The 25,165-nt window shown below is 60.1% G+C and overlaps 3 protein-coding genes across 3 annotated transcripts in view; 1 reads left to right on the top strand and 2 right to left on the bottom strand.

Annotated features, from left to right (window-relative positions):
• BOP1 (BOP1 ribosomal biogenesis factor) overlaps positions 1–25,165 on the top strand; it is a 67,347-nt gene that overhangs the window by 27,729 nt on the left and 14,453 nt on the right. The window lies entirely within an intron of this gene.
• On the bottom strand, positions 11,268–19,713 carry SCX (scleraxis bHLH transcription factor). Its single transcript, XM_069882094.1, has 2 exons — positions 19,065–19,713; positions 11,268–11,392 (listed from the first exon to the last, which is right to left on the bottom strand). The coding sequence occupies exons 1-2, from the start codon at positions 19,584–19,586 to the stop codon at positions 11,354–11,356; spliced, it is 561 nt and encodes a 186-aa protein (XP_069738195.1). The 5' UTR covers positions 19,587–19,713; the 3' UTR covers positions 11,268–11,353.
• On the bottom strand, positions 23,185–23,481 carry LOC138734449 (golgin subfamily A member 6-like protein 7; the record flags this gene model as incomplete). Its single annotated transcript, XM_069882097.1, has 1 exon — positions 23,185–23,481. A coding segment is annotated over one exon (297 nt), but the record flags the coding sequence as incomplete, so codon positions are not given.

The raw sequence follows: 25,165 nt of genomic DNA, 5'->3' as shown, positions 1-25,165 counted from the left end.
CAGGATTAACGGGCGGTGGGGGATTTGGAGCGAACACTGCGCGCATTGTAATCCGAGCGCGACCGGGGAGCGGAGCGGGGGGAAAAAATAGAGAGCGCCTGACCCCGAAACCTCGAGGGAGCCGCGGGGAGAGCGGCAACGAGGAGAGAGTGAAGGATTCCAGAGGTGGACTGGCTTCCTCTTTCAGCAGACAGACACAGGGGAGGCGGGCGGCGAGCCAGCGGCGTACCTGCACTTCCCATCGAGCCGCGGCGAGGGGGGCGCGCGGGACGCCCGCGGGGACCACGTTGCTGCTCCGAGCAGGAGCCTTCGCCGAGGCCGCCAGCCCAGCAGCGGGGATGAAAACCAGTGGTGGGGGCCAAAGGGGGTCCCAGCTCGCCGCGATCCATCATCGCCGCGTGCCTCAGTTTCCCTCCGGCACGCAAAGACGTCTCGGGAGGGGGACGCGAGCGTGGCTCGGGGAGGTTGGTTCTCTCCCAGAGTTGGAGCTGGACGGCGCAACTGGGACCAGCTCGGTGGTTCCATGGATTCATAGAATCGTAAAATAACCAGGTTGGAAGAGACCCACCGGCTCGTCGAGTCCAACCGGCACGAGAGGTCGCGGAGCCGGGAGCTGCCGGCTCGCAGCTGGCAACCATCCCGTCAGGAGAGCCGAGCGAGGAAAGAGGAGAAGGAGGAGGAGGAGGAGGAGGGGGGCCAAAAAAAAGCTCACAGCAACTAAATCAGAGGAAGAAAGGTCCTGCCGAGCCGGAGCAGCGGGGTCACACGTGTTTCCTGGCAGGCTCGCAGGTGCTAAGCGGTGGGGAGGCCGGCGGGGAGCACCTGGTGATGGATCGTGTGGAGAGCGCGGCAGCTCGTTCCCCGAGCCCGGGGACGGCGGCTGGAGGAGCAGGGGGCTCGCCCCGGGCAGGCTGCCCGCGGCCCCGCAGCCCGCGGTGGGAGCGTTGCTGCTGGGGGACAGAGAATCGTGGAATCACCAGGTTGGAAGAGACCCACCAGATCATTGAGTCCAACCAGCCCCATCAACCACTGACCCGTGGCCCTCAGCACCTCGGCCACCCGGCCCTTAAACCCTCCAGGGAAGGGGACTCAACCCCCTCCCTGGTGCCTCCACCAGGGCTTGATGACCCTTTCCATGAAGTTCTCCCTGATGTCCAGCCTGGTGGAGCTTGAGGTGGTTCCACCTCGTTTTGTCCCTTGGGAGAAGAGCCCAGCTCCCTCCTCTCCACAACCTCCTCTCAGGGAGTTGGAGAGAGCAATGAGGTCTCCCCTCAGCCTCCTCTTCTCCAGGCTGAACCCCCCCAGGTTCCTCACAGGCTCCTCGTGTTCTCCAGCCCGTTCCCCAGCTCCGTTCTCTTCTCTGCACTCGCTCCAGCCCCTCAAGGTCCTTCTTGTGGTGAGGAGCCCCGTCCCTTCCCAGTGCGCCCCGTTCCTCATCCCGCACGGGTACTCGGCTCCTCCGCAGCGTCCCAGTGTCCAAGCTGGGGCTCCCATCCCTCTATCCCAAGGCACTTCCATGCTGGATGCATTAAACATCCCAAGGGGAGGTAGCACTGGTTGCTTCTGGAGCTCCTTGGCTTGCTGGTGGCTTCCCAGACCCTCTCGGACCTGGTGCGCAACCTAAAACCTGCTTGAGATCCCGGGTCCTGCAGCCTTGGGAGGAGGGATTGTAGGATCAAATAGAATCGTGGAATCACTGAGGTTGGAAAAGCCCCTCAACAAGCCCCAGCCCAACTCTTCAACCCAAACTGCCAACCCCACCATGGAAGAACATCCCCGAGCGCCAGATCCACACGGATTGAGACCCCTCTGGGGATGGGGACGCGCCCACCGCCCCGGGCAGCCTCCGCCAGCCCTTGACCTCAAGGGATTGATCCCAGTCTCCAATCTAAACCTCCTCTGGCTCTGGAGCCAGCGTGCAGCCTTGTGGAACCCCCTCCCATTGCCCTTGGCCCATGGATCCATGCCCAGAACCTTCTGCAGATCCTCCTGCCCTCCAGCCATGGATCCAGATCCCTCTGCAGATCCTCCTGCCCTCCAGCCATGGATCCAGCTCCCTCTGCAGATCCTCCTGCCCTCCAGCCATGGATCCAGATCCCTCTGCAGATCCTCCTGCCCTCCAGCCATGGATCCAGATCCCTCAGCAGATCCTCCTGCCCTCCAGCCATGGATCCAGATCCCTCTGCAGATCCTCCTGCCCTCCAGCCATGGATCCAGATCCCTCTGCAGATCCTCCTGCCCTCCAGCCATGGATCCAGATCCCTCTGCAGATCCTCCTGCCCTCCAGCCCTGGATCCAGATCCCTCTGCAGATCCTCCTGCCCTCCAGCCCATGGATCCAGATCCCTCTGCAGATCCTCCTGCCCTCCAGCCCATGGATCCAGACCCCTCTGCAGATCCTCCTGCCCTCCAGCCCATGGAGTTCCATCTGTCCATCACCACACTGGAGAGCATCCCATCCCATACCGCATGAGGAGGTGCTCATCCCATCCCATCCCATCCCACCCCATCCCATCCCATCCCATCCCATCCCATCCCATCCATCCATTCCCATCCCAACACGAGGAGCTCATCCCAACGTGAGGATGTTCTTGTTCCCTCCTGGCGTGAGGAGGTCCCCGTCCCTCATTCCCCGCGTCTTCTCCATCGTCGGCCGCCCCGGCCTGCCCGGCTCCCCTCCCCCCGCCATCTGCGGGTTCCTGCTGGATTAAGCGGAGGAAATCTGGAATTGGGTTACTCTCCGTCTTGAACCTGCCGTCCCCGTGGCGTTTATTTTCTTCTCTTCCCATCGAATTGGACGCAGGCTCCTTTTGAGCCCCTTAATGGCTCGGCTTTGAGAATTTCCTTCGAAATTACCCCGCCGGCTTCCTGCTCTTAGAGCTCCCCGGAGCCCCGCGGCCGCGCGGAACGGCCGGGGAAACGGCTCCCCGGAGCTGCGCTGGAGCCAAACCCTCGTAGACCCGCTCCCTGCTGCCTGAGCCCGGAGAAAAGCAGCGGATCGCGGAATTATCGGCTACCTTGGCTTGGAAGGGACCTTCAAGGTCATCCAGTTCCACCAGGGACACCTCCCGCTGGATCAGGAGCTCCAAGCTCCATCCAACGTGGCCTTCAGCATCTCCAGGGATGGGGCAGCCACAACTTCCTTGGATAACGTGTTCCAGGGTCTCCCCACCCTCATCGTGAAGAAATTCCTCCTCATGTCCAGTCTAACCCTGCCCCTCTCCAGTTTATCCCCGTTCCCCTCATCCCATCACTCCATGACCTTGGAAAAAGTCCCTCCCCAGCTTTCCTGGAGCCCCTTCAGGTGCTGGAAGGTCACTCCAAGGTTTCCTCAGAGCTTTCTCCAGGCTGAACAACCCCAACTCTCTCCGCTCGTCCTTATATAGGAGGTGCCCCAGCTCTTGGATCATCTCCGTGGCCTCACTCCACCACATCCATGTCCTTCTTGAAGCTTCTCCTTCTTCCAGTCTAACCCTGCCCCTCTCCAGTTTATCCCCGTTCCCCTCATCCCATCACTCCATGACCTTGGAAAAAGTCCCTCTCCAGCTTTCCTGGAGCCCCTTCAGGTGCTGGAAGGTCTCTCCAAGGTCTCCTCGGAGCCTTCTCTTCTCCTGAACAACCCCAACTCTCTCCTCCTGTCCTGGGACGGGAGGTTCTCCAGCCCTCGCATCATCCTCGGAGCCTCCTCTGGCCCCGTCCCAACAGCTCCATCTCCTTCTCCTGCTGAGGGTTCCAGCCCTGGCCCCAACCCTCCAGCTGAGGTCTCCCCGAGAGGAGCCGAGGGGACAATCCCCTCCCTCCCTGCTGCCCACGCGGCTCTGGATGCAGCCCAGGACCCTGTTGACCTTCTGGGCTGTGGGTGTTGAGCTCACGTTGAGCTTCTCCTTGACCATCACCCCAAGTCTTTCTCCGGAAGCCCGTGTGGATTTGCACACAGATGGGTTTGAGGTGTCACCACCCCGAGGAGCCGCAGTGCTTAGGGAGAACTTGACCCTTCCCAGGGCCCCCAACTCCTCCTTTCTCCGCATCCCAGTAAGGAAAGCACCAGAAAATCCCAGTTAGGTGGGGTGTCCTCCAGAGGGACCTCGATGGGCTGGAGACGTGGGGCTGGGAGAACCTCAGGAGAACCTCCCAAAGCCAAGATCCTACAGCTGGGTTGGGACAATCCTTGGTTTCCATCCAGGATGGGGCAATTGTGGGATCCAGGAGAGGAGAACAGGGAGCCAGGGGGCAATTGTGGGATCCAGGAGAGGGGAAAAAGGGAGCCAGGGGGCAATTGTGGGATCCAGGAGAGGGGAGCAGGGAGCCAGGGGGCAATTGTGGGATCCAGGAGAGGGGAAAAAGGGAGCCAGGGGGCAATTGTGGGATCCAGGAGAGGGGAAAGGGGGGTCCAGGGGGCAATTGTGGGATCCAGGAGAGGGGAACAGGGAGCCAGGGGGCAATTGTGGGATCCAGGAGAGGGGAAAAGGGAGCCAGGGGGCAATTGTGGGATCCAGGAGAGGGGAACGGGGAGCCAGGGGGCAATTGTGGGATCCAGGAGAGGGGAACAGGGAGCCAGGGGGCAATTGTGGGATCCAGGAGAGGAGAACAGGGAGCCAGGGGGCAATTGTGGGATCCAGGAGAGGAGAACAGGGAGCCAGGGGGCAATTGTGGGATCCAGGAGAGGGGAACGGGGAGCCAGGGGGCAATTGTGGGATCCAGGAGAGGGGAAAAAGGGAGCCAGGGGGCAATTGTGGGATCCAGGAGAGGAGAACAGGGAGCCAGGGGGCAATTGTGGGATCCAGGAGAGGGGAGCAGGGAGCCAGGGGGCAATTGTGGGATCCAGGAGAGGGGAACAGGGAGCCAGGGGGCAATTGTGGGATCCAGGAGAGGGGAAAGGGGGGTCCAGGGGGCAATTGTGGGATCCAGGAGAGGGGAACAGGGAGCCAGGGGGCAATTGTGGGATCCAGGAGAGGGGAAAAAGGGAGCCAGGGGGCAATTGTGGGATCCAGGAGAGGGGAAAGGGGGGTCCAGGGGGCAATTGTGGGATCCAGGAGAGGGGAACAGGGAGCCAGGGGGCAATTGTGGGATCCAGGAGAGGGGAAAAAGGGAGCCAGGGGGCAATTGTGGGATCCAGGAGAGGGGAAAAAGGGAGCCAGGGGGCAATTGTGGGATCCAGGAGAGGGGAAAGGGGGGTCCAGGGGGCAATTGTGGGATCCAGGAGAGGAGAACAGGGAGCCAGGGGGCAATTGTGGGATCCAGGAGAGGGGAAAAAGGGAGCCAGGGGGCAATTGTGGGATCCAGGAGAGGGGAAAGGGGGGTCCAGGGGGCAATTGTGGGATCCAGGAGAGGAGAACAGGGAGCCAGGGGGCAATTGTGGGATCCAGGAGAGGAGAACAGGGAGCCAGGGGGCAATTGTGGGATCCAGGAGAGGGGAACAGGGAGCCAGGGGGCAATTGTGGGATCCAGGAGAGGGGAACAGGGAGCCAGGGGGCAATTGTGGGATCCAGGAGAGGGGAAAAAGGGAGCCAGGGGGCAATTGTGGGATCCAGGAGAGGGGAAAAAGGGAGCCAGGGGGCAATTGTGGGATCCAGGAGAGGAGAACAGGGAGCCAGGGGGCAATTGTGGGATCCAGGAGAGGGGAAAGGGGGGTCCAGGGGGCAATTCTGGCTGCGCAGCTGGCGGGTCCCGCGGCCCCGAGACGTCGCGGCTCCCGCGGCCGCCAGCGAGGTGCGTGTAAAGCCCCCGGCCCTTTCTTCTCGGAGCCCCCCCGCCCCGTGAGGTTTACTGCCACCCCATAATTGTCACCTGCAGCGGTTTAAGAGCTCGCCAGCTGCACGGGGTGGGGAAGGGCCGGAGGAGCCGTATGGAAGCCATCGGCACGGTGGCAGCCGGCCCGCAGCAGCAGCGAGCGGGGCCAGGGGGACGATGCCGAAGGGGCCCCCCGCGCCGCCCCGTCCGTCCTCACCCACAGCTTCAGGGAAGAGGAGAACGGGTTCTGGTGGAAGGGACCATCAAGGTCATCCAGTTCCAACCCTCGTGGCGTGGGCAGGGACACCTCCCGCTGGATCACGGGCTCCAAGGTCCATCCAACGTGGTCTTCAACATCTCCAGGGATGGGGCAGCCACAGCTTCCCTGGACAACCTGTTCCAGGGTCTCCCCACCCTCATCGTGAAGAAATTCCTCCTCATGTCCAGTCTAACCCTGCCCCTCTCCAGTTTATCCCCGTTCCCCTCATCCCATCACTCCACAACCTTGGAACAAGTCCCTCCCCAGCTTTCCTGGAGCCCCTTCAGGTGCTGGAAGGTCTCTCCAAGGTCTCCTCGGAGCCTTCTCTTCTCCTCAACAACCCCAACTCTCTCCTCCTGTCCTGGGACGGGAGGTTCTCCAGCCCTCGCATCCTCCTCGGAGCCTCCTCTGGCCCCGTCCCAACAGCTCCATCTCCTTCTCCTGCTGAGGGTTCCAGCCCTGGCCCCAACCCTCCAGCTGAGGTCTCCCCGAGAGGAGCAGAGGGGACAATCCCCTCCCTCCCTGCTGCCCACGTGGCTCTGGATGCAGCCCAGGACCCTGTTGACCTTCTAAGCTGTGGGTGTTGAGCTCACGTTGAGCTTCTCCTTGACCATCACCCCAAGTCCTTCTCCTCAGGGCTGCTCCCATCCCATCCTCCCCCATCCTGGATGGAAACCATGGATTGTCCCCACCCGGGTGTAGCACCTTGGCCTTGTTGAACCTCCTGAGGTTCTCCCAGCCCCACTTCTCCAGCTTCCCTGCCCCAGGGACTCGTGGCCCTTGACCTCAAGGAATTGATCCCAATATCCAGTCTAACCCTCCCCTGGTCCAGCTGGAGGCTCTTCCCTCTCATCCCATCGCCTGGTCCTTGGGAGCAGAGCCTGACCCCCACCTGGCTCCAACCTCCTTTCCAGGAGCTTCACAGAACCAGGAGGTCTCCCCTCAGCCTCATCTTCTCCAGCAGGTCCATCTCCCTCAAAACTCTCCCAGAACCCCTGCTCTCCAGCTCCTTCCCAACCCTGATCCCTTCTCCAGCCCCTCCAGGTCCTTCTTGGAGCTCCAAGCTCAGAACTGAGCCCCAGGAGTCGAGGTGCCACCTCACGAGTGCAGGGGGACAACCCTTGTCCGAGCCCGGCTGTGGGACCCGCTGTGAGGGGTGGAATCTCCCAGGAGCTGCAGAGAGGAATTTCCAGCTCGGGAGATGTTCCTGCCGCCTGGTTGGGGCCGGCAGCGAGCCGGGCGCGTTTCCTTCTCGATTCCCAACGATTTTCCACCACATATTTGCTGTGTGAAGTCACAGGTGGCTCCAGGAGCTGCACGACGTGCTGCTGGCTCCGGGGAACCGGGAGATCTCCGAAGGGACTGGCGGCCAGCCCTGGGCACGCTCCCCTCAGCCTCTTCGTGCCAGCCCCGGGACCACAGCTCCGCTGGAATCGCAGCTCCAGCCGAGCCCCTGGGATGGGTCCAGAGCACAACCCGTAACAGCCAGGAGCAAGGGCTACCTCCAGCTGGATCCAGGGCTGGAGGGCAGGAGGATCTGCAGAGGGAGCTGGATCCAGGGCTGGAGGGCAGGAGGATCCACAGAGGGATCTGGATCCATGGCTGGAGGGCAGGAGGATCTGCAGAGGGATCTGGATCCATGGCTGGAGGGCAGGAGGATCTGCAGAGGGATCTGGATCCATGGCTGGAGGGCAGGAGGATCTGCAGAGGGATCTGGATCCCTGGCTGGAGGGCAGGAGGGTCTGCAGGGGGATCTGGATCCATGGCTGGAGGGCAGGGGGATCTGCAGAAGGTTCTGGGCATGGATCCATGGGCCAAGGGCAATGGGAGGGGGTTCCACAAGGCTGCACGCTGGCTCCAGAGCCAGAGGAGGTTTAGATTGGAGATTGGGAACAATCCCTTGAGGTCAAGGGCTGGCGGAGGCTGCCCGGGGCGGTGGGCGCGTCCCCATCCCCAGAGGGGTCTCAATCCGTGTGGATCTGGTGCTCAGGGAGATGCTTCCATGGTGGGGTTGGCAGTTTGGGTTGACGAGTTGGGCGCTGGGGGTCGTTGAGGTACGTTTCCGACCTCAACGATTCCACGATTCTGGGAGGACGCGACAAACCCCGTGAACGCGGGGAGAGCCGCGTCTCCTGGAATCGTAGAACCACCAGGTTGGACAAGACCCATCGGATCATCGCGTCCAACCATCCCATCAAACTCTAAACCTCTGGGCCAGTGTTTTTCTTGCCTGGGCCACCGTTTCTCTTGCCTGGGCCAGCTCGGCTGCCTTCGCCCTGCTCCCCCCTGGCCGCGCGGCATCGGCTCGGGGCTCGCGGTGATGAGCTGGGAGAGGAATTTGCTTCTGGATTCCTTCCTGAGGGACGCGGTGGCAGCGTCTCCGAGCTCCTGGGCCAAGGTATGCGCAGCGCAGAGCCTGCCAGGGCATTGCTGCCTCCTCCACCTCCTCCTCCACCTTCTCCTCGTCCTCCTCCTCCTCCTCCTCCTCCTCCTCCTCCTCCTCGTCCTCCTCGGAAGCTCCGGTTGCGCAGGGCTCGCGTGGGGGCCAACGGCACCTCCTCAATGTGTTTTTTTTTTGCGGAGCTCGAGTCCCGCTCCCCTGTCCCTGCGTGACCGCAGCGGCCGCCGCGAGGGTGGGGACGGCTTGGCCGCCTTCCCTGGAATCCGTGAGGCATCGCCGGAGGGTTGAGCGTTCCGGCCTCGTCTGCCGGACTCGGGAGGAGCGCGCGGAGTCCGAGGTTTCAGAGAATCATAGAATAGTTTGGGTTGGAAGGGAGCTTAACGATCATCCAGTTCCAACCTCTTCCAACCCAAGGTCCAGCCAACCTGGTCTTCAACATCTCCAGGGATGGGGCAGCCACAGCTTCCCTGGACAACCTGGTCCAGGGTCTCCCCACCCTCATCGTGAAGAAATTCCTCCTCCTGTCCAGTCTAACCCTGCCCCTCTCCAGTTTATCCCCGTTCCCCTCATCCCATCACTCCATGACCTTGGAAAAAGTCCCTCCCCAGCTTTCCTGGAGCCCCTTCAGGTGCTGGAAGGTCTCTCCAAGGTCTCCTCGGAGCCTTCTCTTCTCCTCAACAACCCCAACTCTCTCCTCCTGTCCTGGGACGGGAGGTTCTCCAGCCCTCGCATCATCCTCGGAGCCTCCTCTGGCCCCGTCCCAACAGCTCCATCTCCTTCTCCTGCTGAGGGTTCCAGCCCTGGCCCCAACCCTCCAGCTGAGGTCTCCCCGAGAGGAGCAGAGGGGCAGAATCCCCTTACGAGGAGCCTGTGAGGAACCTGGGGGGGTTCAGCCTGGAGAAGAGGAGGCTGAGGGGAGACCTCATTGCTCTCTGCAACTCCCTGAGAGGAGCTTGTGGAGAGGAGGGAGCTGGGCTCTTCTCCCAAGGGACAGGGGCCAGGACGAGAGGGAATGGCCTCAAGCTCCACCAGGGGAGGGTCAGGCTGGACATCAGGAAGAACTTCTTCTCGGAAAGGGTCCTGGGGCCCTGGTGGAGGCACCAGGGAGGGGGTTGAGTCCCCTTCCCTGGAGGGGTTTAAGGGCCGGGTGGCCGAGGTGCTGAGGGCCATGGGGACGGTTGGACTCGATGATCCAGTGGATCCTTTCCAACCTGGTGATTCTCTGGTTCTAAGTGCGTCTTTGGATGCTCCAAGGTGCCGGAGCATCCCAGTTCCCTCTTGTAGCTCCGAGAGGCTCCGGGCGCCCCTGGAAGGAGCGGGATTGCTCGGGCTGGGTTGCTCATCTCCAGCAGAGCTCAGCTGCCAAGCTCCCACCCGTCACGTGTGGGATTCGCTCCGTTTGGGCTCTGGAGTCGCAGGAGGGAGCGACGTGGGGCTCGCAGCCCCCTCCCTGCCGCTCGAGGGGCCGGGGTTCAGCCTGCCCCCCATCCCGTGCTCCTTAGAAGCTTGGGACCCCAGTTTGGAGACACGGAGACCTGTGAAATCCTGGAGAACTCCTGGGGGGGGGGACGCGCTGGCCCTGGACCCCCCTGAAGGGAGGATTCACCCCTCCAAACCCTCCTCGCCATCCCTAAGGCCGCTGAGCCGCCTTGGAGCTGCGGCTCCATCATCGCTCGCGGCGCCATCATCGCTCGCGGCTCCATCGCTCGCGGAGCAGCCGGTGTCTAAGGGCAGCGGAGGCGAATCCGAAGCTTTTATTTGGGAAACGGGGTCTGGAAAGAAGGAAGCTCCCACCCGGATTTCTGAACCATGGGAGATTTTTAATTCTACAAAGAGCCCAGGCTTCCCGGGACCGGATCGACGACATGAAAACACCAGCACGGAGCGATGAAGCCCGCGACGCGGAGCGCAGGGGACGGAGCGGCTCGGAGCTGGAAGGGGATGGAGAGAGGGGGCTGTTTCCGTAAGAATTTTCACCGGCTGCTCAAGTCAAGCCTGGGATGGGGCACGTTCCGACGCCGGCTCTGCCCCAGGAGCCACCGTGCGTGGCATCTGCAGAGTCTGGAGCAGGGATTGTCCTCTCCAGGATCTCTGGAGCACGTTCCCTGCCCCTTGGGATCTCGCGAGCGTTCCTCCAAACCACCCCGTGTGGCATCTGCAGAGTCTGGAGCAGGGATTGTCCTCTCCAGGAGCCCCAGAGCAGGTTCTCTGCCCCTTGGGCTCGTGGGGCAGTGACAGCATCGCTCGTGGTGATGTGGAGCATCCCTGTGCAGCAAAGGTTCCTCCAAACCACCCCAGGTGGCATCTGCAGAGTCTGGAGCAGGGATTGTCCTCTCCAGGATCTCTGGAGCACGTTCCCTGCCCCTTGGGATCTCGCGAGCGTTCCTCCAAACCACCCCGTGTGGCATCTGCAGAGTCTGGAGCAGGGATTGTCCTCTCCAGGAGCCCCAGAGCAGGTTCCCTGCCCCTTGGGATCTCGCGAGCGTTCCTCCAAACCACCCCGTGTGGCATCTGCAGAGTCTGGAGCAGGGATTGTCCTCTCCAGGATCTCTGGAGCAGGTTCCCTGCCCCTTGGGATCTCGCGAGCGTTCCTCCAAACCACCCCAGGTGGCATCTGCAGAGTCTGGAGCAGGGATTGTCCTCTCCAGGAGCCCTGGAGCACGTTCCCTGCCCCTTGGGCTCGCGGGGCAGCGATAGCATCGCTCGTGGTGATGTGGAGCATCCCTGTGCAGCAAAGGTTCCTCTGAGCCATCCTGCAAGGTGCCACCATGTCCATGTCCACCTCCCGTCTCCCGAGATGCACGTCCAGGTCGGGGTAAGGTCCTTGAGGGTGTCCCCAGCAGCAGGGGTGAAGGCAGGAGCGGCCGTGGCTGTGGGTTGAGTTTGTGTGTTTGGCTTTTCCATCCTTCCTCCTTCTGCTCCTCCTCGTTGTCCCTTTATTTTTTTTGAAAAGTCTCGGATCATCTAGCTCCGGATCGCTGTCTTCCTGTCTCGGTCTTTACTCTGCGGAGAAGGAGGAGAAGGACGAGTTAGAAAAACAAACCAGGAGATGCTCGCTCCTCCCGTGCCGGTGCTGGTCCTGCAGGTCCAAGGGTCAGTTTTCCTGAGGTGGCCTGACCATCCCTGTGTCTCCCTGGACATCTGGAGGGGTCAGGCTCCTGCAGGAGAAGGACTTGGGGTGATGGTCAAGGAGAAGCTCAACGTGAGCTCAACACCCACAGCCCAGAAGGTCAACAGGGTCCTGGGCTGCATCCAGAGCCGCGTGGGCAGCAGGGAGGGAGGGGATTGTCCCCTCTGCTCCTCTCGGGGAGACCTCAGCTGGAGGGTTGGGGCCAGGGCTGGAATCCTCAGCAGGAGAAGGAGATGGAGCTGTTGGGACGGGGCCAGAGGAGGCTCCGAGGATGATGCGAGGGCTGGAGAACCTCCCATCTGACACCAGTATCAGCACCACCATCAATACCAAAATCAGCACCACCAGCTCCATCACTGCCACCTCTAATGCCACCAGCACCACCAAAACCAGTATAGACACCACCATCAAGACCAAAATCAGCACCATCAGCACCACCAGCACCACCAAAACCAGTATGAACACCACCATCAAGACCAAAATCAGCACCAGCAGCACCACCAAAACCAGTATAGACACCACCATCAAGACCAAAATCAGCACCACCAGCACCATCAGCATCACCAAGACCAGTATAGACACCACCAGCACCACCAAAACCAGTATGAGCACCACCATCAAGACCAAAATCAGCACCACCAGCACCATCAGCATCACCAAAACCAATATAGACACCACCAGCACCACCAAAACCAGTATGAGCACCACCATCAATACCAAAATCAGCACCACCAGCACCATCAGCTCCATCACTGCCACCTCTAATGCCACCAGCACCACCAAAACCAGTATAGACACCACCATCAAGACCACAACTGGCACCACCAGCACCACCAGCACCACCAAAACCAGTATAGACACCACCATCAAGACCACCACCAGCACCACCAGCACCATCGCTCCACCAGCCCCAGCATCACCACCACCCAACAACTTCACGCAGGCACAACGGGTTCTTCCCGTTTCCACCTTGCGGGGCCTGGTGGCCACCTGGGTGCCGCTTGCGTGCCACCTTCTCCATCCCAATCCAACCTTTAGGTGCCGTTCCCAGGTGCCGGCGCGGCCGAGGCCCCATCCTCGTCCCGGCACAGCCTCCCCCCCCAACCCCAACCAGCCGCACGTGCGGCCCCGGCTCTGACTCTTCCTTTGTTCCGGGCGCTGAGGAGGGGAGGGGAAGGGGAGTTCAGCTCCGAAAGGGGAAAATTAAATTTCCCAGATGTTCGGGCCCCAGGAGTTCTCCGCTGTCTGGAGAGGAAATGGGGATTCGGAAAATCCCGCCTCATATTTTTTCCCCTATCACCTTGCCTTTCCGCTGCCATTAAGCGCAGGAGGAGCAGTAAATTACGGGGCTGCCGAGCCGGAGAGCCGGGCTGGGGGGAGGTCGAGGAGAATCTGCGATTCCGGAGCCCTCGTCACCGTCCCTACTGCCGTCTCGGCTCCTGTTGAAATCCAACCCCCAGGTTGGGTTGGGTTTGGGGCTAACGCCGAGCCCGGTGGCTCGGTGACACGGTGACCCCGCTCCGAGTGCCTCTCGGTGGCACAAGGACACGAGGATCGTAGAATTATAAACCAGTTTGGGTTGGAAGGGTCCTCAAAACCCATCCGGTTCCGGGACGTCCCACTAGATCAGGCTTCCCAAGGTCCATCCAACGTGGCCTTCAACATCTCCAGGGACGGGGCAGCCACAACTTTCTTGGGGAACCTGTTCCAGGGTCTCCCCACTCTCATCGTGAAGAAATTCCTCCTCATGTCCAGTCTAACTCTGCCCCTCTCCAGTTTATCCCCCTTCCCCTTCATCCCATCACCCCAAGAATTTGTAGAAAGTCCCTCCCCAGCTTTCTTGGAGCCCCTTTCAGCTACTTGCTCTGGGTGGACTTGATGGCACAAAGACCCTGCTCAGGGTGGTGGCAGGAGGGACGTGGAGAGCTTTGGTGGGGACACGGAGCTTCCCAGCTCTCCTTGCTGGTGCCACCAACACGGATCCATCACCAACATGGATCCATCACCAAGGTGGATGCTCGTCTTGGGGTTGGAAGCTCATCTTGGGAAGGGATGCGGTACCTGGATGGGTTTGGATGCTCATCTTGGGAAGGGATGCGGTACCTGGATGGGTTTGGATGCTCATCTTGGGAAGGGATGCGGTACCTGGATGGGTTTGGATGCTTGTCTTGGGGCTGGAAGCTCATCTTGGGAAGGAATGTGGTAGCTGGATGGGTTTGGATGCTTGTCTTGGGGTTGGATGCTCATCTTGGAGTTGGAAGCTCATCTTGGGAAGGGATGTGGTAGCTGGATGGGTTTGGATGCTTGTCTTGGGGCTGGATGCTCATCTTGGGAAGGGATGCGGTACCTGGCTGGGGCTGGATGCTCGTCTTGGGGCTGGATGCTCATCTTGGTGAGGAAAGTGGTACCCAGGTGGGGTTGGAAGCTCATCTTGGGAAGGGATGCGGTACCTGACTAGGGCTGGATGCTCATCTTGGGGCTGGAAGCTCATCGTGGGAAGGGATGCGGTACCTGGCTGGGGTTGAATACTCGTCTTGGGAAGGGATGTGGTACCCAGATGGGGTTGGATGCTCGTCTTGGGAAGGGATGTGGTACCCAGATGGGGTTGGATGCTCGTCTTGGGAAGGGATCTGGTACCCAGATGGGGTTGGATGCTCGTCTTGGGAAGGGGTCTGATCCCCTAGATGGGGTTGGATGCTCATCTTGGGAAGGGGTCTGATCCCCTAGATGGGGTTGGATGCTCATCTTGGGAAGGGATGTGGTACCTGTCGGCACTGTTCCTGCCCCGCGGGTGATGGGACTGACCAGCCCTCCCTGGAGCAAGATGAGGGCAACCTTTGCTCCCTGAAACCTGCTGGATTTCGCTCTTGGGGCACCTTGAACTCCCAAACGGTCTTGGTGCCCCCTCCCTGGTTTGCTCTCCATGCTAGTAGGTGCTCCCACTCCAGAAGATGGAGTGGCTGGTGCTGGAAACTCTTCCCTTATCACTTTCCCCGGAGCGTAAGCCCAGCCCTGGCTGCCCTGGGCGACCCGCGGGCCTCAGGTTCTCAGGGTCCTCAGTGTCTGTGGGGATTGGTCGGAATCGATGGAAAAGTGTCTGTGGGGATTGGTCGGAATCGATGGAAAAGTGTCTATGGGATTGATCGGAATCGATGGAAAAGTGTCTGTGGGGATTGATCGGAATCGATGGAAAAGTGTCTATGGGGATTGATCGGAATCGATGGAAAAGTGTCTATGGGGATTGATCGGAATCGATGGAAAAGTGTCTGTGGGGATTGATCGGAATCGATGGAAAAGTGTCTGTGGGGATTGGTCGGAATCGATGGAAAAGTGTCTATGGGGATTGATCGGAATCGATGGAAAAGTGTCTATGGGGATTGATCGGAATCGATGGAAAAGTGTCTATGGGATTGATCGGAATCGATGGAAAAGTGTCTATGGGGATTGATCGGAATCGATGGAAAAGTGTCTATGGGGATTGGTCGGAATCGATGGAAAAGTGTCTATGGGGATTGATCGGAATCGATGCAAAAGTGTCTGTGGGGATTGATCGGAATCGATGGAAAAGTGTCTGTGGGGATTGATCGGAATCGATGGAAAAGTGTCTATGGGGATTGATCGGAATCGATGGAAAAGTGTCTATGGGATTGATCGGAATCGATGGAAAAGTGTCTATGGGGATTGATCGGAATCGATGGAAAAGTGTCTATGGGGATTGATCGGAATCGATGGAAAAGTGTCTATGGGGATTGGTCGGAATCGATGGAAAAGTGTCTATGGGGATTGATCGGAATCGATGCAAAAGTGTCTGTGGGGATTGATCGGAATCGATGGAAAAGTGTCTGTGGGGATTGATCGGAATCGATGGAAAAGTGTCTATGGGGATTGATCGGAATCGATGGAGAAGTGTCTGTGGGGATTGATCGGAATCGATGGAAAAGTGTCTATGGGATTGATCGGAATCGATGGAAAAGTGTCTATGGGGATTGATCGGAATCGATGGAAAAGTGTCTATGGGGATTGATCGGAATCGATGGAAAAGTGTCTATGGGGATTGGTCAGAATCGATGGAAAAGTGTCTGTGGGGATTGATCGGAATGGATGGAAAAGTGTCTATGGGGATTGATCGGAATCGATGGAAAAGTGTCTATGGGGATTGATCGGAATCGATGGAAAAGTGTCTATGGGGATTGATCGGAATCGATGGAAAAGTGTCTATGGGATTGATCGGAATGGATGGAAAAGTGTCTATGGGGATTGGTCGGAATCGATGGAAAAGTGTCTGTGGGGATTGATCGGAATCGATGGAAAAGTGTCTGTGGGGATTGATCGGAATCGATGGAAAAGTGTCTGTGGGGATTGATCGGAATCGATGGAAAAGTGTCTATGGGGATTGATCGGAATCGATGGAAAAGTGTCTATGGGGATTGATCGGAATCGATGGAAAAGTGTCTGTGGGGATTGATCGGAATCGATGGAAAAGTGTCTATGGGGATTGATCGGAATCGATGGAAAAGTGTCTGTGGGGATTGATCGGAATCGATGCAAAAGTGTCTATGGGGATTGGTCGGAATCGATGGAAAAGTGTCTATGGGGATTGATCGGAATCGATGGAAAAGTGTCTGTGGGGATTGATCGGAATCGATGGAGAAGTGTCTGTGGGGATTGATCGGAATCGATGGAAAAGTGTCTATGGGATTGATCGGAATCGATGGAAAAGTGTCTATGGGGATTGATTGGAATCGATGGAAAAGTGTCTATGGGGATTGGTCAGAATCGATGGAAAAGTGTCTATGGGATTGATCGGAATCGATGGAAAAGTGTCTATGGGATTGATCGGAATCGATGGAAAAGTGTCTATGGGGATTGATTGGAATCGATGGAAAAGTGTCTATGGGGATTGGTCAGAATCGATGGAAAAGTGTCTGTGGGGATTGGTCGGAATCGATGGAAAAGTGTCTATGGGGATTGATCGGAATCGATGGAAAAGTGTCTGTGGGGATTGGTCGGAATCGATGGAAAAGTGTCTGTGGGGATTGATCGGAATCGATGGAAAAGTGTCTGTGGGGATTGATCGGAATCGATGCAGAAGTGGTGATGGGATTGATCGGAATCGATGGAGAAGTGTCTGTGGGGATTGATCGGAATCAATCGGAGAGGATTTGACAGCGGGAAGGGTTTGATTCTAGCGTAGATCCCACCTCCTGATCTCGTTCCCTCCTGCCTGCAGCTCCCAGCTCGGACTCTGGTGACTCGGAAGCGACGAGGAAGGGGGATTAATGGGATTTGGGGTGTCCTTGCTCTGCACACTCCCCCTGATTTTCCGGGGGGCTGATTTACAGCCCCTGCTCTGCGCTCTGCGAGCCCTGGATCCTTCCCAAAGGTGCGGATGCAGCTCCTGGGGGGCTGGAGCTGCTCCAGCTCTCCCTGTCATCCCGCTCCCCCTTGGCTCGCCGGCCCCCAAACCCCATCCTGCTGCAGGAGATGCCTGGGGGTCCCTAAAATCCCATCCTGCTGCAGGAGGCACCTGGGGGTCCCTAAAATCCCATCCTCCAGCAGGTGCCTGGTGCTCCCAAACCCCATCCTGCTGCAGGAGACGCTCGGGGGTCCCTAAAATCGCATCCTCATGCAGGAGATGCCTGGGGGTCCCTAAAATCGCATCCTCCTGCGGATGCCTGGTGCTCCCAAACCCCATCCTGCTGCAGGAGATGCCTGGGGGTCCCAAACCCCATCCTGCTGCAGGAGACGCTTGGGGGTCCCTAAAATCCCATCGTCCAGCAGGTGCCTGGTGCTCCCAAACCCCATCCTGCTGCAGGAGACGCTCAAGGGGTCCCTAAAATCCCATCCTCATGCAGGAGATGCCTGGGGGTCCCTAAAATCGCATCCTCCTGCAGGTGCCTGGTGCTCCCAAACCCCATCCTGCTGCAGGAGGTGCTCAGGGGTCCCTAAAACCCCATCATCCTGCAGGAGGCACCTGGGGGTCCCTAAAATCCCATCATCCTCCTTCAGGAGATGCTCGGGGGTCCCTAAAATCCCATCCTGCTGCAGGAGATGCCTGGGGGTCCCTAAAACCCCATCATCCTGCAGGAGATGCTCAGGGGTCCCTAAAATCCCATCATCCTCCTTCAGGAGATGCTCGGGGGTCCCTAAAATCCCATCCTGCTGCAGGAGATGCCTGGGGGTCCCTAAAATCGCATCCTCCTGCGGATGCCTGGTGCTCCCAAACCCCATCCTGCTGCAGGAGACGCTCGGGGGTCCCTAAAACCCCATCCTCCTGCAGGAGGCACCTGGGGGTCCCTAAAATCCCATCGTCCAGCAGATGTCTGGTGCTCCCAAACCCCATCCTGCTGCAGGAGATGCCTGGGGGTCCCAAACCCCATCCTGCTGCAGGAGACGCTTGGGGGTCCCTAAAATCCCATCGTCCAGCAGGTGCCTGGTGCTCCCAAACCCCATCCTGCTGCAGGAGACGCTCAAGGGGTCCCTAAAATCCCATCCTCCAGCAGGAGATGCCTGGGGGTCCCTAAAATCGCATCCTCCTGCAGGTGCCTGGTGCTCCCAAACCCCATCCTGCTGCAGGAGGTGCTCAGGGGTCCCTAAAATCCCATCATCCTCCTTCAGGAGATGCTCGGGGGTCCCTAAAATCCCATCCTCCTGCAGGAGATGCCTGGGGGTCCCTAAAATCGCATCCTCCTGCAGATGCCTGGTGCTCCCAAACCCCATCCTGCTGCAGGAGACGCTCGGGGGTCCCAAACCCCATCCTGCTGCAGGAGGCACCTGGGGGTCCCTAAAATCCCATCGTCCAGCAGATGTCTGGTGCTCCCAAACCCCATCCTGCTGCAGGAGACGCTCAAGGGGTCCCTAAAATCCCATCCTGCTGCAGGAGATGCCTGGGGGTCCCTAAAATCGCATCCTCCTGCAGGAGGCACCTGGGGGTCCCTAAAATCCCATCGTCCAGCAGGTGCCTGGTGCTCCCAAACCCCATCCTGCTGCAGGAGACGCTCGGGGGTCCCTAAAATCGCATCCTCATGCAGGAGATGCCTGGGGGTCCCTAAAATCCCATCCTCCTGCGGATGCCTGGTGCTCCCAAACCCCATCCTGCTGCAGGAGGTGCTCAGGGGTCCCTAAAACCCCATCATCCTGCAGGAGATGCTCAGGGGTCCCTAAAATCCCATCATCCTCCTTCAGGAGATGCTCGGGGGTCCCTAAAATCCCATCCTGCTGCAGGAGATGCCTGGGGGTCCCTAAAATTGCATCCTCCTGCGGATGCCTGGTGCTCCCAAACCCCATCCTGCTGCAGGAGATGCTTGGGGGTCCCTAAAATCCCATCCTCCAGCAGGAGACGCTCGGGGGTCCCTAAAATCCCATTGTCCTGCAGGAGATGCTCGGGGGTCCCTAAAATCCCATCGTCCAGCAGATGCCTGGTGCTCCCAAACCCCATCCTGCTGCAGGAGATGCCTGGGGGTCCCTAAAATCCCATCCTCCTCCTGCAGGAGGTGCCCGGGGGTCCCTAAAATCCCGCAGGGAAGGGGGCGAAGAGCCACTCACCAGCTTCCTCTGGTTGCTGAGGCAGAAGGTGCAGATCGGTTTGGGCTGGGAGGTGTCGGGGTCGCGTGCCGGGGGGCTCCCTCCGCCGTGGTGGTAGAACGCCGGGCCGGTGTGGCACGGTTGCCCGTCTCCGCAGGCTTCTCCCACCAGGAGCACGTTGCCCAGGTGGGAGATGTAGCTGGAGGCCAGTCTCAAGGTCTCGATCTTGGAGAGCTTCCTATCGGCCGGCTCGGTGGGGATGAGGGTGCGCAGGGCGGTGAAGGCGGTGTTGACGCTGTTGGTGCGGTCGCGCTCGCGCGCGTTGGCCGTGTGCCGCTGCCGGGGTTCCCTGGCGAGCCGGTTGGGTTTCTTGCCGCCGCGGCGTTTGGCGGCTTTGATGCCGTAAGCGTCGGCGGCGTCCAAGTGGTAGGGCTTCTCGTCGGAGCCGGAGCTCTCCGAGCCGTTCTCCTCGTCCTCGGAGAGCATGTTGATCTCCGGGTACAGGTAGCGGCTGGGAGCCGAGCGCAGCATGGCGAAGGACATGGTGAGCGGAGAGGGGACGCGCCGCGAAAGCCGTGAGGACGCCGGGAAGGCCGTGAGGACACCGGGAAAGCCGTGAGGACACCAGGAAAGCCGTGAGGACACCAGGAAAGCTGCGTGGAGACACTGGGAAGGCCGTGAGGAGCCCAGAGAAGCCGTGAGGAGCCCAGAGAAGATGTGAGGAGACTAGAAAAGCCACATGGAGACACCAGAAAAGCCGTGAGGAGCACAGAGAAGCTGTGAGGAGCTCAGAGAAGCTGTGAGGAGACTAGAAAAGCTGAGTGGAGGCACCAGGAAAGCCGTGAGGAGACCAGAGAAGCTGTGAGGAGACCAGGAAAGCTGCGTGGAGACACTGGGAAAGCCGTGAGGAGCCCAGAGAAGCCGTGAGGAGCCCAGAGAAGATGTGAGGAGACTAGGAAAGCCACCTGAGGACACCAGGAAAACCCTGAGGAGACCAGGAAAGCCGAGTGGAGGCACCAGGAAAGCTGTGAGGAGACCAGAGAAGCTGTGAGGAGCCCAGAGAAGCCGTGAGGAGACTAGGAAAGCCACCTGAGGACACCAGGAAAACCCTGAGGAGACCAGAGAAGCCGTGAGGAGCCCAGAGAAGCTGTGAGGAGCCCAGAGAAGCTGTGAGGAGACTAGGAAAGCCACATGGAGACTCCAGAAAAGCCGTGAGGAGCACAGAGAAGCTGTGAGGAGCTCAGAGAAGCTGTGAGGAGACTAGGAAAGCCACCTGAGGACACCAGGAAAACCCTGAGGAGACCAGGAAAGCCAAGTGGAGGCACCAGGAAAGCCGTGAGGAGCCCAGAGAAGCTGTGAGGAGACTAGGAAAGCCACCTGAGGACACCAGGAAAGCCGTGAGGAGCACAGAGAAGCTGTGAGGAGCTCAGAGAAGACTTGAGGAGCCAAGAGAAGCTGTGAGGAGACTAAGAAAGCTGAGTGGAGACACCTGGAGAGCTGTGAGGAGCCCAGAGAAGCCGTGAGGAGACTAGGAAAGCCACCTGAGGACACCAGGAAAGCTGCGAGGAGCCCGGAGAAGCCGTGAGGAGACTAGGAAAGCCACCTGAGGACACCAGGAAAGCCGTGAGGAGCCCAGAGAAGCCGTGAGGAGCCACCAGGAAAGCTCCGAGGAGCCACCAGAGAAGCTGGATGAGGATCGCCTCCTTCCACCGACCTCCTCCTCCTGCTGAGTCTCAGCTCCAGGCGTTCATTCTGCCATCCAGGTTGGGACGTGGGGATCCTGGAGCTCCGACACCCTTTTATGGAGCTCCCAACTGGAAGGTTCGGCTGCGAGGAGCTGGGAAACGGGGATCCTGGAGCTCCTAGATGGAAGGTTCGGCAGTGAGGAGCTGGGAAACGGGGATCCTGGAGCTCCTAGACGGGAGGTTCGGCAGCAAGGAGCTGGGATGTGGAGATCCTGGAACTCCGACACCCTTCGGTGGACCTCCCAACTGGAAGGTTTGGCAGCGAGGAGCTGGGAAACGGGGATCCTGGAGCTCCTAGACAGAAGGTTTTGCAGCGAGGAGCTGGGAAATGGGGATCCTGGAGCTCTGACACCCTTCGGAGGAGCTCCCAACTGGAAGGTTCAGCAGCGAGGAGCTGGGAAACGGGGATCCTGGAGCTCCTAGACGGAAGGTTCGGCAGCGAGGAGCTGGGAAACGGGGATCCTGGAGCTCCAACACCCTTTGGTGGATCTCCTAGACGGAAGGTTCGGCAGCGAGGAGCTGGGAAACGGGGATCCTGGAGCTCCGACACCCTTCGGTGGAGCTCCCAGATGGAAGGTTTGGCTGCGAGGAGCTGGGATGTGGAGATCCTGGAGCTCCTAGACGGAAGGTTTTGCAGCGACGAGCTGGGAAACGGGGATCCTGGAGCTCCCAACTGGAAGGTTCGGCTGCGAGGAGCTGGGATGTGGAGATCCTGGAGCTCCCAACTGGAAGGTTCGGCAGCGAGGAGCTGGGAAACGGGGATCCTGGAGCTCCTAGACGGAAGGTTTTGCGGCGAGGAGCTGGGAAACGGGGATCCTGGAGCTCCCAGATGGAAGGTTTTGCAGCGAGGAGCTGGGAAACGGGGATCCTGGAGCTCCTAGACGGAAGGTTTTGCAGCGAGGAGCTGGGAAACGGGGATCCTGGAGCTCCCAGATGGAAGGTTCGGCTGCGAGGAGCTCCGCTCTCAGGCTCTCCCCGCGCCCAAGGGGTTAAGAGCGGCTGGCAGGCTGGGCTGCCTTCTCCTCTCCCCACACGTGTGCATCCGAAAGCTCCGAGCGTGGCAGGAGCTGGAGTTTTATAGCAGTTTTCCAGCCCCTCCTCCGGCTTCCCAGCTCCAGCTCCTGGAGAGGGAGCCGGGGGCTCAGCCTACCTGAGCTCAACCTCCGGCCCTGGGGGGGCTCGAACCCCTGGGGGATCGGCCAGGGGGGGCGACAGGAGCTGGGGGGCTGCAGGGGACGGAGGGGAGGGCTCCTGGGGGGACAGGGGGGCTCCTGGGGGGACAGGGGGGGTCGTGGGGGGGACAGGAGGGCTCATAGGGGGACAGGAGGGGTTGTAGGGGGACAGGAGGGTTTGTGGGGGGACAGGAGGGCTCGTGGGGGGACAGGAGGGCTTGTGGGGGGACAGGAGGGCTTGTGGGGGGATAGGAGGGCCAGTGGGGGGACAGGAGGGCTCATAGGGGGGACAGGAGGGCTTGTAGGGGGACAGGAGGGCTCATGGGGGGACAGGAGGGGTCGTAGGGGGACAGGAGGGTTTGTGGGGGTGACAGGAGGGGTCGTAGGGGGACAGGAGGGGTCGTGGGGGGACAGGAGGGCTTGTAGGGGGACAGGAGGGGTCATGGGGGGACAGGAGGGGTCATAGGGGGGACAGGAGGGCTTGTAGGGGGACAGGAGGGGTCATGGGGGGACAGGAGGGCTTGTGGGGGGATAGGAGGGCCAGTGGGGGGACAGGAGGGCTTGTAGGGGGACAGGAGGGCTTGTAGGGGGACAGGAGGGCTCATGGGGGGACAGGAGGGGTCGTAGGGGGACAGGAGGGGTTGTAGGGGGACAGGAGGGGTCGTGGGGGGAGTATGGGGAGATGTTATGGGGAGAGGGTATGGGGAGAGTCTATGGGGAGATAAGGGGCCCGGTTATGGGGAAAGGTAACAGGGATAATTGATGGGATGGGGCCGGGGCTGGGGATCCAGGCTCCTGCTCAGGATGAGTCCCTGCGAGGGGAGTCCCTGAGAGCCTCCCTGCCCTTCCTGGGGAACCACCACATCCAGCCTGCGGCTGCTCCCACTCCTGCTCCTGCTCCTCCTTCAGCTCCGATTCCTGCTCCTGCTCCTGCTGCTGCTCCTGCTTCTGTTTCTGCTGCTGCTTCTGCTCCTGCTCCTGCTCCTGCTCCTTCTCCCACTGCTGCTCCTGCTCCCACTCCTGCTCCTGCTCCTGCTTCAGCCCCTGCTCCTGCTCCTGCTCCTGCTTCTCCTGCTCCTGCTCCTGCTGCTTCTCCTGCTGCTCCTGCTCCTGCTTCTCCTGCTCCTGCTCCTGCTGCTTCTCCTGCTGCTCCTGCTCCCACTCCTGCTCCTGCTCCTGCTGCTGCTCCTGCTTCTGTTTCTGCTGCTGCTTCTGTTCCTGCTCCTGCTGCTGCTCCTTCTCCCACTGCTGCTCCTTCTCCCACTGCTGCTCCTGCTGCTGCTCCCACTCCTGTTCCTGCTGCTGCTTCAGCCCCTGCTCCTGCTGCTCCTGCTGCTCCTGCTTCTGTTTCTGCTGCTGTTTCTGTTCCTGCTCCTGCTTCTTCTCCTGCTCCTGTTCCTGCTGCTGCTCCCACTCCTGCTTCAGCTCCAGCTCCTGCTCCCGTTCCTGCTCCTGCTCCTTCTCCCACTCCTGCTCCTGCTCCTTCTCCCACTCCTGCTCCTGCTCCCACTCCTGCTCCTGCTCCTGCTTCAGCCCCTGCTCCTGCTCCTGCTCCTGCTTCTCCTGCTCCTGCTTCTCCTGCTCCTGCTCCTGCTCCTGCTTCAGCCCCTGCTCCTGCTCCTGCTGCTTCTCCTGCTGCTCCTGCTCCTGCTTCAGCCCCTGCTCCTGCTCCTGCTCCTGCTCCTGCTTCTCCTGCTCCTGCTCCTGCTGCTTCTCCTGCTGCTCCTGCTCCCACTCCTGCTCCTGCTCCTGCTGCTGCTCCTGCTTCTGTTTCTGCTGCTGCTTCTGTTCCTGCTCCTGCTGCTGCTCCTTCTCCCACTGCTGCTCCTTCTCCCACTGCTGCTCCTGCTGCTGCTCCCACTCCTGCTCCTGCTGCTGCTTCAGCCCCTGCTCCTGCTGCTGCTCCTGCTCCTGCTGCTGCTTCAGCCCCTGCTCCTGCTGCTCCTGCTTCTGTTTCTGCTGCTGTTTCTGTTCCTGCTCCTGCTTCTTCTCCTGCTCCTGTTCCTGCTGCTGCTCCCACTCCTGCTTCAGCTCCAGCTCCTGCTCCCGTTCCTGCTCCTGCTCCTTCTCCCACTCCTGCTCCTGCTCCTGCTCCTGCTCCTGCTCCTGCTCCTGCTCCTGCTCCTGCTCCTGCTGCTGCTTCAGCCCCTGCTCCTGCTCCTGCTGCTGCTCCTGCTCCTGCTGCTTCTCCTGCTGCTTCTGCTCCTGCTTCAGCCCCTGCTCCTACTCCTGCTGCTGCATCCACTCCTGCTCCTGCTCCTGCTCCCGCTCCTTTTCCTGCTGCTGCTTCAGCCCCTGCTCCTGCTCCTGCTGCTGCTCCTGCTCCTTCTCCCACTCCTGTTCCTGCTTCAGCTCCTGCTCCTGCTCCTGCTCCATCCCTGAGACGTGGGGCTGGGATCCCACCACCGGCTGGGTCTGACCAACCTCCGGATCTCCGAGCATCCGCTGTGCCTGAGCTGACAGGGAGGGGACTGTCCCCTCTGCTCCTCTCGGGGAGACCTCAGCTGGAGGGTTGGGGCCAGGGCTGGAATCCTCAGCAGGAGAAGGAGATGGAGCTGTTGGGACAGGGCCAGAGGAGGCTCCGAGGAGGATGCGAGGGCTGGAGAACCTCCCGTCCCAGGACAGGAGGAGAGAGTTGGGCTTGTTCAGGAGAAGAGAAGGCTCCGAGGAGACCTTGGAGAGACCTTCCAGCACCTGAAGGGGCTCCAGGAAAGCTGGGGAGGGACTTTCTACAAAGGGTTGAGGTGATGGGATGAGGAGGAACGGGGATAAACTGGAGATTAGACTGGACATGAGGAGGAATTTCTTCATGATGAGGGTGGGGAGACCCTGGACCAGGTTTCCCTCGGGAATCCTGCTCCTACGGGAAGAACCTCTCCCTCTCCATCCCTGCTCCGAGGATCTCCAGCCCCGGGAACGCCGACCTTGCCCCAGCCCCTTTCTCCTCCCCGTGGAGCGGATATTTTCAAGGGAAGAAACCTCCCTCCGAGGTTCTCCAGCTGCCAGGAATGCGCGTCTAGGAATGCCCCAAGTCTATCCAAGAACAACTTCCAGACGTTGAGGCTGAGGGACAACAATTCCTCGCTCCGATCCCGAGCTCCCGACTCCTCCGTGCTCGCTCCCCGCGGCACCGGAGCGCTTGGGTGGAAAGGATGGACTCCAACTGCTCTGACACCATCACGAGACTCCAACTGGAAGGAGTTTG

The sequence above is a fragment of the Phaenicophaeus curvirostris genome, unplaced genomic scaffold, assembly GCF_032191515.1.
Source record: "Phaenicophaeus curvirostris isolate KB17595 unplaced genomic scaffold, BPBGC_Pcur_1.0 scaffold_75, whole genome shotgun sequence".
NCBI lineage: Eukaryota > Metazoa > Chordata > Aves > Cuculiformes > Cuculidae > Phaenicophaeus > Phaenicophaeus curvirostris.
The sequence above is the reverse complement of the archived record's forward strand: the minus strand, read 5'-3'. Positions and strand labels throughout refer to the sequence as shown.